The following is a 13,933-nucleotide window of genomic DNA, read 5'->3' as shown; positions in this document are numbered from 1 at the left end:
AGTAGCAATATAAAGTAAGAAGTGACAGGAAAGAACAATTAAGTTAGAGGAGTGTGGGAGTTCATAAGATATATAAACTTACATCTTAGAAAAATCTGACCACAAGTTCAGCAAATTATCTTTTCCCAGTGATAAAATTCCACTAGCCATACTTTCATTTTTCAATACCCCTTTTCATTACCCCTTTGAATTAAATTGATTCATTTGTCTATGGCCTTTTGAACAGAAAAATGAAATACCGCACTATGTCTAAAACATGGACTCAAAAACCACACGCTTAGTTTCCACAAAAATATATTTAATAAGCTTGTTATATAAAATCAAACACTCAACTTTGTCAACATTTCTTCAATAATTCAAACTCACTGATATGTAACTGGGAGCAGTTTGTATTCTGGAAGACTTCCTAAGCTAAAAGTATATTTACATATTTACAACACATGTAAATATAACAGAAGAACACTTCAAATAATGTTGAAATTCACAGAATTCTAGAGATTTACAGTTATAGTTTAGAAGTATCACCAAATTGTTTGCAATCAAATGTACAGCACTAATTATGAAAAATGTTTTAACTATCAAACCAAAAGGGGAGAAAAACTGGCAGGGAAATATATGGTGTTAAAGTCCTGTGATAAATACTTAGATTAAAAAGTAATAATATACAATCGATTTAATGACCAAAAATTCTTTTTGAATCCCTGATTGTCATTTTTGGTAGCTTAACCCAGTCTTTCAGAAGGCAGTATACTATGCTGTCAGGAACTCTCCACTGTCTCATCAGAGCCATGCTAAATGCAGTAACAGCCCTGGCTGAAAATAAGGAAGATGATGCTAGCAACTTGGGAGTTTCACACACCTTCACCATACAGGCTAAGTACTTATGCTTGTATGTATTCCTGAAAGATTAAAAGGCCCGTCACCCATTCATACCAAAAAATATTTTCTCAACATGCTTTAAAAGGATTCCTTACTTTGTTTTCATTTTTTTTTATTTTTTGAGACAAGGTCTGGTTCTGTCTCCCAGGCTGCAGTGCAAGTGGTGTGATCTTGACCCTGCAACCTCTGTGTCTCGGGTTCAAGCCATTCTCTGACCTCAGCCTCCCAAGTAGCTGGGACTAGAGGCACACATCATCATACCTGGCTCATTTTCTTGTATTTTTTGTAGAGATGGGGGTTCACCATGTTGCCCAGGCTGGTCTTAAACTCGTGAGCTCAAGCGATCCACCCACCTCAGCCTCCCAAAGTGCTGAGATTACAGGCGTGAGCCACCACACCCAGCTGGGTTCCTTACTTTGGAGGGGGAGACAAACATACATCATATATAAATATTTATCACAATAAGGTTCCAAATCCTATTTTATATTTAAACGGCATCATGGTAATATTTAAACCATCCCTTTCCAGACAATATTTCACACTAGAGCAGTAAACATTTTTTTTTAAATACTGCAGATTCTTTTTTTTTTTTTAAAGAAGGTACTATTGCTGTTAAGAAGTTAACAAGTGATAATTTCCTATTTAACATCTGTTCATAATGACATTTCCGCTGCATTCTTCCATCAGGAATACCAAAGCAGTTCCTAATATACAGCATCTGAAAGTGTTTGTCATATTGGCTCTTAAAATGATACACTCATTTTTCTTGTTCAATAAAAGAAAATTTCTAATAAAAAATACATGTAAAGTTAGAATTTTATAATCTCCACAAAGGAAGCTGCATTTATTAACCAAAGTACTTGTAATTTTTTATCTGTGAAAATATTTTAAAGCTCTTATAAAACTTAAATTTTATTTTTCAAAAATCAGCTCAAAAATTTTTTCCATGTTGTTGGGCATACCACTGCTGTCTCTGCTTTCGGTTTTCCAACTCTGTAAGGAGGGCTTGTCTGTATGCTTCATACATTTTAACAATCTGCTCCAATTCTTTCATGAAGAGCAACTTCAGCATTCCCTGGTACGTATCCAGGTCAGCCAGCTGAAAGAGTTCCCACTTCAGAATGTGGTCGTATCTGTTTTAAAACACAATCATATATATGTTCACAACACATACATAAACATGTATTTCTAGCAAGAAACTAGTCTGTTTTTTAAAATGTCAACCTTATTGATAACTAAACAAACCATAAGTTTTAATTAAAAAGAACCGAGTAGCTGGGCACAGTGGTGGCGCCTATAGCCCCAGCTACTTGGGAGGCTGAGGTGGGAGGACTGCTTGTGCCCAAGAGTATGAGACCAGCGTGGGCAACATAGCAAGACCCTGTTTCTAAAAATAAATAAAACAGTTCTTTAAATATCTGAGTTATTAAATGCTGTTTACATATAATTCTCTTTATTTTTTATTTTTATTTATTTTTTTGAAACGGAGTCTCGCTGTGTCACCAGGCTGGAGTGCAGTGGCGTGATCTCAGCTCACTGCAATCTCCGCTTTCTGGGTTCAAGCAAATTCTCCTGCCTCTGCCTCCCGGGTAGCTGGGATTACAGGCACATGCCACCACACCCAGCTAATGTTTGTATTTTGAGTAGAGATGGAGTTTCACCATGTTGGCCAGGATGGTCTCAATCTCCTGACCTTGTCATCCGCTGGCCTCAGCCTCCAACGTGCTGGGATTACAGGCTTAAGCCCACCACGCCTGTCCTACATATAATTCTTCTAGGGAAAGGAGAAAACTGCTAATATTACTTCATTTCAATGTAAGTTAAAGAATACCTATTTCTTTACCCATTATTCTAATATTAACAGCAGATAGCCATGAACACAGATTTCAAACTACAGTGGTTCTATAATTTCTGAAGAACATATTTTGTGCTATTGTAAGTTCATCAAAAGTTAATTGTCAGGAACTTAAGAATATTTTAGACCATATTGTGCTTGCAAATGATAATGCACAAAAATGGATGGTCATTTGCATCATTCATGTTGATGGATCTTTTTGAGGAATGCTATTCACCACAGCCAACAAGGAACCAAACAGAAGGAGAAATGAAGAGGAACTGTCATTCGTGGATCTAAGTATTCCTGAGGCTGAGTACATAGCATCTAAAAAAACAAACAGGAAAACTAAGGAAGGAAAGAACTGTTTTTAAAATGAAAGAGTAAGTAGACCGTAGAAGGCTTCAGTGTGGTGAAGGATTCACAAAAGATTCTGTTTACACATATCATGGAAGACTGTTAGTAGTCTTTCAGTGGTAAGTAGATCCCTGCTTAGCAGTAGTACCTTTAGTAGTTGGCTACATAGTTCCATTTCAGTATCTGATGAAGACAGCACTCTAATATTCTCATTTTAAAGATGAAAAACACTAAAACCTAAAGAGGCTCTTTACCTCTTGCAAAAGTGTTTAGTGACTAAAAGTTCAGAAAGGAAGAGAACTATGGACCAAGATGCTTCAAAGTAGTGGTTTTGAATGTTAATATCCACTAAGACTAGATAAAGAACTTGAATTAGGGAAAGGCATCTTATACCTAAAATTATGCCTCTCAAATCATACTGCTGAGCAGACATAATAGGAAGCTCTGATTGCAAACTCTAGTATTATTTTTAATGATCGTTTATAGTTCTTCCTACCCAGTGGTTCTTTGATATTATACCATATTCTTTCAAAAGGACTAATATTTTAAAATGAGATTTTAAAAAAGGGAGACAGAAAACATACTGAGCAATTGTGTGAGCTACTATACTTAGCATTTTGACACGTTTCTGTCCAACTTAAGCATGTGTAACAGAAATGTCAGTAACACAACATGCAAAAACTGGAAAGTATATATATTTAATTGGACTCCCAATTTTACTCAGTTACTTGAGAGTTGCAAATTGATTTTTTATTTTATTTTATTTTTTGTTTGAGATGGAGTCTTGCTCTTTTGCCCAGGCTGGAGTGCAGAGGCGCGATCTTGGCTCACTGCAAGCTCTGCCTCCTGGGTTCACACCATTCTCCTGCCTCAGCCTCCCAAGTAGCTGGGACTACAGGCGCCCGCCACCACGCCTGGCTAATTTTTTGTATTTTTTAGTAGAGACGGGTTTCACCATGTTAGCCAGGATGGTCTCGATCTCCTAACCTAGTGATCCACCTGCCTCAGCCTCCCAAAGTGCTGGGATTACAGGCGTGAGCCACCGCACCAGGCAAGAGCTGCAAATTTATTAATAGATGCAGATTTGTTTGGTAGGAAGCTTTGTTCTTTTTAGTGGGAAACTCCAACTACTTGTGAACATAAATTAGAGTGACACTGTAAGAAATACTCAATAAGCCTCCATGAAGAAACAGTTATAAGGTCCTTAGAACGTCCACCTTAGAACGTCTTAGAACGTCCACCATTCACGTAACCATTCCCATAACTTAAGATTTTATGTGTTTCTTGGAAACAAATTCATAATTCCTAACAAAAAATCTTAATCTCCCAGAGTTAGCTAAGAGGCAATTCAGCAATGTCTACTAATTCAAGATGGTTACATTTATACCAGGTGAACTACAACAATGTTAAACTAAACTAGCATCTGTGTACTTTCTAGCAAGGGAAACAAAGAACAAGAATAAACTGGTAAATATTATACTTATTTTTAAGACACGAATATTTTGTATAAGTATTTGAGTTATGTCTAAAGGAAGAAAACAACCCTTCAAACAATTTTGTGGCCTTTTTTTTTTTTTTTTTTTTTTTTTAGAGATAAAGATCTACTGTTTCCCAGGCTGAAGTGCAGTGGCTAATCACAGGCACAATACCACTACTGATGAGCACAGTAGTATTAACCTGCTCCATTTCCAACCTGGGCCAGTTCGCCCCTCCTTAGGCAACCTGGTGGTCCCTGCTCCTGGGAGGTCACCATATTGATGCCAAAGAGTACAGACATCTGACTGGCATAGTGCACCACAGCCCAGAACCCCTAGGCTCAAGAAATCCTGACTTAGCCTCTCAAGTAGCTCGGATTACAGGCGCACCACCATGCCTGGCCAAGTTTCTGACTTGCCAATCAGCATTCAGCATCAAGAGTACGATCATGGGTAGAAGCAAAAAAATGAGATTAGAGAAAATCCTTTTGGGGGAAGAAAGTGCACTCCAAGAAGGGCACAGATGTGAAAAAAACTGCAAAGCATGGAATGGAAATCCTATTCCAAATTCTTTCTTCTGTAGCTTCTATATAGTTACTACCCTTCTGCCTATAATCACCTAAGTGTGCCTGCTTTTTCTGAAAAGTATAAACTCCCATTCTTTCCCTCTTAATTAGCCATGAAATCTGCTTCCACAAGTTTAACTTTTAGTCATTTATACTGTATATACACAGGTAAATCATTCAGAAAATTGGGTGTAAACCACTCCAGTAGTCTATGCTTTTAGCATCTCTTTTGCTCTGTTTTTCCTAGGGCAGTATTCTATTCAAACACTACTTATAAATAACCCATATATACAAAAGCCAGTTGCTATAATGCTACCAAAAACAACCTGTCCACATTGCATGCTGACTTCAAGATCAACAGTGCTGCCATCCTCAGCTCCAGGTATCGCCATGTAGCCTAAGTCTCCTGCACCCACCCGCCTAACACTGTGCCCACTCTTCCCTTTTTCACCTGTATCCAGAGCAGAGTCAATGGTGATACTGCAGGATTGCCAAGCCACTGGAATAAAAAATACCCCTGCCACACACTGCTGAGAACTAGTGTTTTGGTGTGCGTGTCAGAAATAACAGAAAGTATGTATGTTCTTGACAATGTTTTTGCTGTCAAATATTAAATTTTATTTTATTTTATTTTGAGGTGGAGTCTCACTCTGTTACCCAGGCTGGAGTGCAAAGGCGTGATCCTGGCTCACTGCAACCTCTGCCTCCCGGGTTCAAACAATTCTCCTGCCTCAGCCTCCCGTGTAGCTGGAACTACATACAGGCACGTGCCATCATACCTGGCTAATTTTTTGTATTGTTAGTAGAGATAGGGTTTCACTGTGTTATCCAGGATGGTCTCGATCTCCTGCCTTTGTGATCCACCCGCCTTGGCCTCCCAAAGTGCTGGGATTACAGGCGTGAGCCACCACACCCGGCCTAAATTTAAAAATTTTATCCTATAGTTTAGCTTGAGTACAGTTATACTAACGATTATAGACTTTTGTGAGCAGACACAGGAACACAATTTTACAAAAATTAAAAAAAAATGGAAAACAATCTATTTCTAAATCAAGTTTTAGAAGTATATGCAAAAACTGTGTTGGTAAATTACTGCAAGAGATAGGATTAAAGAATTTCAGATTCTCAATTGTCTGAAAAAAGAGACAGGCACGTTTTTTTTTTTTTGCAAAAAATGTCTCTTTTTGTTGTGATAATTGATTCTTCATTATCTAATTCATAGATAACCACTCACCCTTTGTTGACAGAATGTTAACCATTTCTCAAAAATTAAAATAAAATAAAATGAATAAAATTAGCCAGGTGTGGCGGCGGGCGCCTGTAGTCCCAGCTACTCGGGAGGCTGAGGCAGGAGAATGGTGTGAACACAGGAGGCGGAGCTTGCAGTGAGCCGAGATGGTGCCACTGCACTCCAGCCTGGGCGACAGAGCAAGACTCCATCTCAAAAACAAACAAACAAACAAAACACAGAATATTAACCATTTCCATCCATCCTCTTCAGAAACATTAATTAGAAGTAACTAGAAAGCAGCAGGCTTCTGGACCTCTTGTTTAAGTTTTTAAGCAGTAAAGACGTATAGTACTTGCTCTCTTTTTGTCAGTCTGGCCCATTTTGGAAGAGTTACAACCTATTTGCTAGTTTTCTTGAGTTTTATAGTTAGCTTATAGAACCACAGAACTGAAAAAGACTATAATCTTCAGGAATCTGTTTCTTTCTGTAAGAAACCAGGAATTCCATTTAAGTACTATCTCTTCCACCCAAAAGGAAAGCTTACTATGCCATTTCTTATTAAACATAACGACAGAGTAGAAATAACATACAATAGAAAGAGTAACTCTTCTCAACCATATCCACCCCCAGAAATACCAAGGCTAACAGCTGGGCACATATTCTTCCAGATTTAAGGAAAATAAAAACGCATGCAGATATTTCGTATGCTTTAGAATCAGCACACAAACATACAGTAGTAAGTCAGGTGGTATCAAGGGGAAAAAAAAAGACAAAAATAGGAAAGAAAATGCCATCTGCTATCATTCCTCTTTTCGGCAGTAGTGGGGGGGCAGTCAGGGTCTCGCTCTCTGTCACCCAGGCTGGAATGCAGTGGCACAAGCATTGTTCATGGCAGCCTCGAACTCCTGGGCTCAAGCGGTCCTCCCACCTTAGCCTCCCAAGTAGCTGAGATCACAGGCATACACCACAGCATGCTGCTAATTTTTAAATTTTTTTGTAGAGACAGAGTCCTGCCACGTTGCTCAGGCTGAACTTGAACTCCTCAGATCAAGCTATCCTCCCACCTCAGCCTCCCAAGTACTTGGGACTACAGATCCATGCCAAAAAGCCTGGCTAATTTTTAAAAGTTTTTTGTGGAAATGGGGCTCTTGATATGTTGCCTAGGCTGGTCTCGAACTCCTGGACTTAAGAGATCCTCCTGCCTCAGCCTCCCATAGTGCTGGGATCACAGGTGTGAGCCACTGTGCCAAGCCCGGGTCCTTACTTTTATCACAAGTACTGTATCACTTATTTACAAATTAATCTTCCCCTATGAGAATGTAAGTTTCTTACTTGTATCCCTTATAGCAGACGTCTGCACACAAAGAAATGAAGATTCTATAAATGTTTGAAGAACTAATATTTCTAATTAATGATTTTCACACATTATAAACTATGATATCCTTTATTCAAGTGAAGTATTACTTAGAAGCCCAATATTATTAAGAGTAAAATATGGCACACTACTTGGATTAAGCAGCCCAGAGACTCCATTCAGCCCTTCACTCACTCCTCAAACAAATTTGTGCTGTAAATGTACTTACTTCACAGGGGCTCGAGCGTAAACCTGAAGCCAGTCAGGAATTTCTGCAGTATGATATGGATTTGCAGGTACCAGAAGGGACTGATTTCTTTCAGTTTGCTGTGGCTGGTATGTGACAGGAGGTGGTTGATCATACCGAGGTACACTAAGAAGAGAGGAGTGACATTCTTTAGGATAAACGTCCTAAAATCTAAACAAGAAATTATAAAGAACAAATAATACTTAGGCATTTTTCAGTGTGCCTTCTGCCCAAACTGACTTATACCACCTAAAAGATAATGTATTTTAAAGACATTTCTTCTGGCTGGTATTTAGTCTTTTCAAAAACAGGTTCAAAGTAGGATATGAAAAAGCTGGAACTAAGTTTTAACCTTTACACAAAGACTTAAAACTAGAATAGCAAATCCCCACGAGAAATAGTTATCAGCTGTAAATTCGTAACAGAAAGGTTGACAGTTTCTAAGAAAGGATGTTTCCTTCCTCCTGTAGGCTGAAAATGGGGGTTGGGATATGTAGTGAGGCAGCAGTGAGTATTGTGTTGGAAATATCTCTATCCAATGTAGATAACTTTTCAACTTTTGCCAAATCAAGAGAACATTTGGGAGTCAGAGTTGATTAGAACCTATTTTAAGTCACAGAGATAAAAAATAAATAAATGCTTTAGTTCTAACAGCCTGTGTATGCTGTGGGAAGCGGACATATTATATGGGAAAGTATAAGGAAAGCACTGAACCACCTGAAGGTTAATAACTGAACTCGAGGAGGCCAAAAGGGTCTATTTCAGACTGAAAGGGGTCTTCGCCTTCAAACACAAAGATTTATGTGTATATGTGGCCAACAAGCATATTAAAAAATGCTCATCATCACTGATTATTAGAGAAATGCAAATCAAAACCACAATGAAATAAATACAATTCCACATCAGTCAGAATGGCTATTATCAAAAAGTCAGAAAATAATAGATGCTGGTATGGTTGCAAAGAAAAGTGAATGCTTATACACTGCTGGTGGGAATATAAATTAGTTCAGTCACAGTGGAAAGCAATTGGGAGATTTTTCAAAGAACTTAGAACTACCATTCAGTCCAGCAGTCCCATTACTGGGACTATTTCTACAAAGGAATAGAAATCATTCTACCATAAAGAAATATGCATGCACATGTTAACTGCAGCACTATTCACAATAACAAAGATATGGTATCAACCTAAATGCCCATCAATGGTGGGCTGGATAAAGAAAATGTGGTACACAGACACCACAGAATACTACCCAGCCATAAAAAAGAACAAGAGCATGTCCTTTACAGCAACATTGATGGAACTGGAGGCCATTATCCTAAGTGCATTAATGCAGGAAGAGAAAACTAAATACCACATGTTGATAGGTAGGAGCTAAACACTGAGTACACATGGACACAAAGAAGGGAACAATAGACATTGAGGTCTACTTGTGGGAAGAGGATCGGAGAAGCATGAGGACTGAAAAACTACCTATCAGGGACTGGGTGTGGTGGCTCACGCCTGTAATCCCAGCACTTTGGGAGGCCGAGGTGGGAGGAGCACCTCAGGTCGGGAGTTCGAGACCAGCCTGGCCGACATGGAGAAACCCTATCTCTACTAAAAATACAAAACTGAGCCAGGTGTGGTGATGCATGCCTGCAATCCCAGCTACTCAGAAGGCTGAAGCAGGAGAATTGCTTGAACCTGGGAGGCGGAGGTTGTGGTGAGCTGAGATTGCGCCATTGCACTCCAGCCTGGGCAAAAAGAGCAAAACTCCATCTCAGGAAAAAAAAAAAAAAAGAAAGAAAGAAAAGAAAAACTACTTATCAGGTACTATGCTTATTACCTGAATGATAAAATAATCTGTACCAAATCCCCAAGCCATGCAGTTTACCCATATTAACCTGCACGTGTACCCCTGAACCTAAAATAAAAGTTAGGGAGAAAAAAAAGAAAATGTGGTATATATAACAGTGGGGAGAAAAAAATGCACGTGTATATTAGAAAAGGTCACTGTTTATAAACTGGGATTAAAATAAGGTTAGATTATGCTGTGGTTAACGATTTTAAAAGATCAATGTGCAAATGGCACTGAATTCTATCTTCAACTCTTCTTTCCTAAATAGGTTCAAAGGAAAATATTCTTTGATAGTACAATTGGGGTGGGGAAGAATTGGGACTTTGAAGTCAGGTATACCTGGATTTGAACCTCAGTTTTAACACTTACAAACTATGCAAATATAGGCAAAACTCCTCCACTCTCTAAGCCTCAGCCTCCATACTTTTAAAGTGGAATAATAAATTCATACCACAGGTGGTTGTTCTCAGGATTAAATGACCTAATGTAAGTCAAGAATTCTGTATAAGGATTGGCCTAAGATAGACAACCAGACAGTTATTAATACTACATATGTGAGCTTAAGGGCAGCGTTTATTCTCTCATGTTCAACTTCTACCAAGTTGCTGAGAGAAGTAAATTCATTAATTATGAAATTGCTTTAAAAAAACTATTAAAGTTATGTAATAACATAAGGTTAATGATGATTGTATCAGTCTATTTTCACACTGCTATAAATAATTACCTCAAACTGGGTAATTTATAAAGAAAAGAGGTTTAATCGACCCACAGTTCCATAACTGGGAGGCCTCAGGAAACTTACAATTATGGCAGAAGGTGAAAGGGAAGCAAGGGACATCTTACATGGCAGCAGGAGAGAGAAGGGGGAACTGCCACATGCTTTTAAACCATCAGATTTCGTGAGAACTCACTACCAGAACAACATGGGGGAAACGGCCCCCATGATTCAATCACCTCCCACCAGGTCCCTCCCTCAACACATGGGGATTACAATTTGAGATGAGATTTGGGTGACAACACAGAGCCAAACCATGTCAGTGATGAACAGAAAAGTAAACTCTCAAATCTGGTTATCTGGACTGCAACCATCATTGCCACCTGATGACCACACCACAAGTTTGATTCTTTCAAAGGACAACAACCTCAGTAGTTGAATAAACATTGATTGGGTGCCACTACATGGAATCATGGGAAAAAACAGATCTTCAAAGTTGAATTAATAAATCCAAATATGTAAAATAATTAAAACAACACAATAATGACAAAGCTTACTTTTCCACTTGGTAATACTAAAACATATATTCATAACTATTTTAATGGTTCTAAGAAAATACAAATGTCCACTATAACCGAAAAACTGTATTATGCCAGATGACACTAAGCAACATTTATCAAAATGCAGATGATATTTTACTCATTCTTAATCTTGTGGCTCAGCTTTTGAAGCTCACATGTGGTTAATTTGAAATATTTGCAACTTCATTACTAAACTAATACTAGTTTTTATGTACTTTGAAATCCAGTGTGTATTTACACTTACAGCACATCTCAATTTATATTAATCACATTCAAGTGCTCAACAGCCACATATGACAACTGGCTACAGTATCAGGCAGCAAAGAGCTAAAAGTCTGGCAACAAAGCAGATCTACCCGGCCCAGTATCAATCAAAATAGCACAAAGAATTACTGGCTATATTTATTAAACAGATATGGGATGTTTTGTTCAGTCCCAACTTTCACTTTCTTGTCTAGTAATAGCAAGAAACAGAACATACAATCATGTCTGAAATTGAATAAAAACTGCAAAATGTTATAATTCAATTGTGCATTGTGACTTAGGGGGTAGGTCTGTATTATTTGTAAAAATTTAAGTGTAAGAAGGCAGAAGCCTTAATTATTTCATTTTCTGGACACCTATAACAAAAACATTCTGGCATTATTATAGCAGAATCTGATCATAAGAACAATGACCCTGATTTTGAGGTAGTTTAAAAAGTACTTTTTTAACTTATTAAAGTCATTTATTGCTAAACATATGTTCAGAGAAAAGTGTAAATTTTGAAATGTAAGGCTTTCAGGTCTCAAGCTTTAGGATGCTTTTCTCTTGGATGAAAATACCAGTCCAAAATCTAACATTAGACAATCCCGAAACTAAGAGTGGAAAATAAAGTTGATACTCTACCTAGGAGCACAGGGATGCCTGTACTGAGCCTTCTTATTTGTGTGATCTACATAATACGTTCCAAATTCCGATGACTCAACTCGTTCCCATCCAGGAGGAAGCCCTTCTCGCTCAAGAGGATGGCTCCAGTGAGTTGTATTTGTGTTATGATCTATATAGTATTTTCTCCCTCTCATTGTCCAGTCCACAGACCAGCCAGGAGGAAGGGGTAAATCTTCAGAACCATGGTTAGTCAAATTTCCTAAAGATGTAGCAGCAACTCTCCCAATACCTATGGGAAAAGAGAAAATGATAGAGAAGAAACAGAACAATTATTCAATGTAAAAAATGTGTCAGCTAGCAAAGTCATGACATTAACTATCCTGATTGTACTCTTCTATTTAAATTCATGATTATGTCCATTATGATGGTTTTCATAAAAGTAGTCAGTATTACTACTAATTAATTATAAAAATGGGGAGGAACTAGACTTTGAAATTGTGGAGGGTTTCTGGCTGATGCTTCCATCAACAGGCCATATAAACATTTAACTACAGGTTGAGCATCCCTAATCCAAAAATCTGAAATTTGAAATGCTCCAAAATCCAAAACTTTTTGAGAGCTGACATGTTGCCACAAGTAGAAAATTCCACACCTGACCTTATGTGATGAGTCATAGTCAAAATTCAGTCCAAACTTTGTTTTATGCACAAAATTATTTAAAATATTATATAAAATTACCTTCAGGCTATGTGTAGAAGGTATATACGAAACATAAATGAATTTCATGTTCAGACTTGGGATTTCTTCCCATGATATCTCATTATGTATATACAAATATTCCAAAATTAAAAAAAAATCCCAAATCTCAAACACTGCTGGTCTTAAGCATTTTGGGGTAAGGGATAATCAGCCTGTAGTAGTAAAGCTACTTAAGTATGTGTTCTGCCAAAAGAAAAGTGGGAAAAAGAAAATTTCCCGATTAAAGATTTGACATTTCATCTTAAAAAAAAATGCAAAAATGAACTTGTAAAACCAGTTTCAGTTATAAATTCTTAAAAGTAATCTGGCTGTGCCCTAGAATTCTTAAGTAAGCTTAAGGTAGCAGGGTGTAAGGTCAACATACAAAAATTAATTAAATATTTATATATTAACAAGCAACTGGAAACAAGTTATTGAGATAATATCATTTATAACAGCTCCAAAAAATTGTGCAGGATCCATATGCTAAAAACTATAAAACACTGATGAAAGAAATAAAAAACCTATCACATTAATAGACTGAAAAATTCAACATAAAGTTAAGATGTCAATTCTCCTGAAATCATCTTTACAGTAGTCCCCCCTTATCCATGGGGGAATCCATTCCAAGACTCCCCGTAGATGCCTGAAACTGCAGATAGTACATAACCCTGTGTATGCTATGTTTTTTCCTATACACACGTATCTATGATGAAGTTTAACCTATAAATTAGGCACAGTAAGGGATTAACAACAACAAAATCGAACAATTACTACATTATAATAAAAATTGGGTGAATGTGATCTCTCTCCCTCTCTCGAAAGATCTTATTGTACCATATTCATCTATTTTCAGACTGCAGTTGCAGAGGTAACTGAAACTGTGGAAAGCAAAACCATGGATAAAGGGAGACTACTGTCATTCCAATAAAAATTCCGGCTGGGCATGGTGGCTCACACCTTTAATCCCAGCACTTTGGGAGCCTGAGGTGAGCGGATCACCAGAGGTCCGGAGTTTGAGACCAGGCTGACCAACATGGTGAAACCCTGTCTCTACTAAAAACACAAAAATTAGCCAGACGTGGTGGGGGGCACCTGTAATCCCAGCTACTCAGGAGGCTGGGGCAGGAGAATCGCTTGAACTCGGAAACAGAGGTTGCAGTTAGCCGAGGACGCGCCATTGCACTCCATCCTGGGCAATAAGAGCGAAACTCCATCTCAAAAAAAAAAAAAAAATTTAAAAAAAAA

General features: G+C 37.9%; 1 protein-coding gene across 1 annotated transcript in view; it reads right to left on the bottom strand.

Moving 5' to 3' along the window:
- Positions 1–277: 277 nt before the first annotated feature.
- SAV1 (salvador family WW domain containing protein 1) overlaps positions 278–13,933 on the bottom strand; it is a 35,751-nt gene continuing 22,095 nt past the window's right edge. The window contains exons 3-5 of the mRNA XM_050796927.1: positions 11,966–12,236; positions 7,926–8,069; positions 278–2,012 (exon numbers count right to left, since the gene is read on the bottom strand). Of these exons, the coding sequence (XP_050652884.1) occupies positions 1,811–2,012; positions 7,926–8,069; positions 11,966–12,236 (617 nt within the window). The 3' untranslated portion in view covers positions 278–1,810. The remainder of the gene's footprint in view (positions 2,013–7,925; positions 8,070–11,965; positions 12,237–13,933) is intronic.

Source organism: Macaca thibetana, chromosome 7, assembly GCF_024542745.1.
Source record: "Macaca thibetana thibetana isolate TM-01 chromosome 7, ASM2454274v1, whole genome shotgun sequence".
Classification (NCBI taxonomy): domain Eukaryota; kingdom Metazoa; phylum Chordata; class Mammalia; order Primates; family Cercopithecidae; genus Macaca; species Macaca thibetana.
The sequence above is the reverse complement of the archived record's forward strand: the minus strand, read 5'-3'. Positions and strand labels throughout refer to the sequence as shown.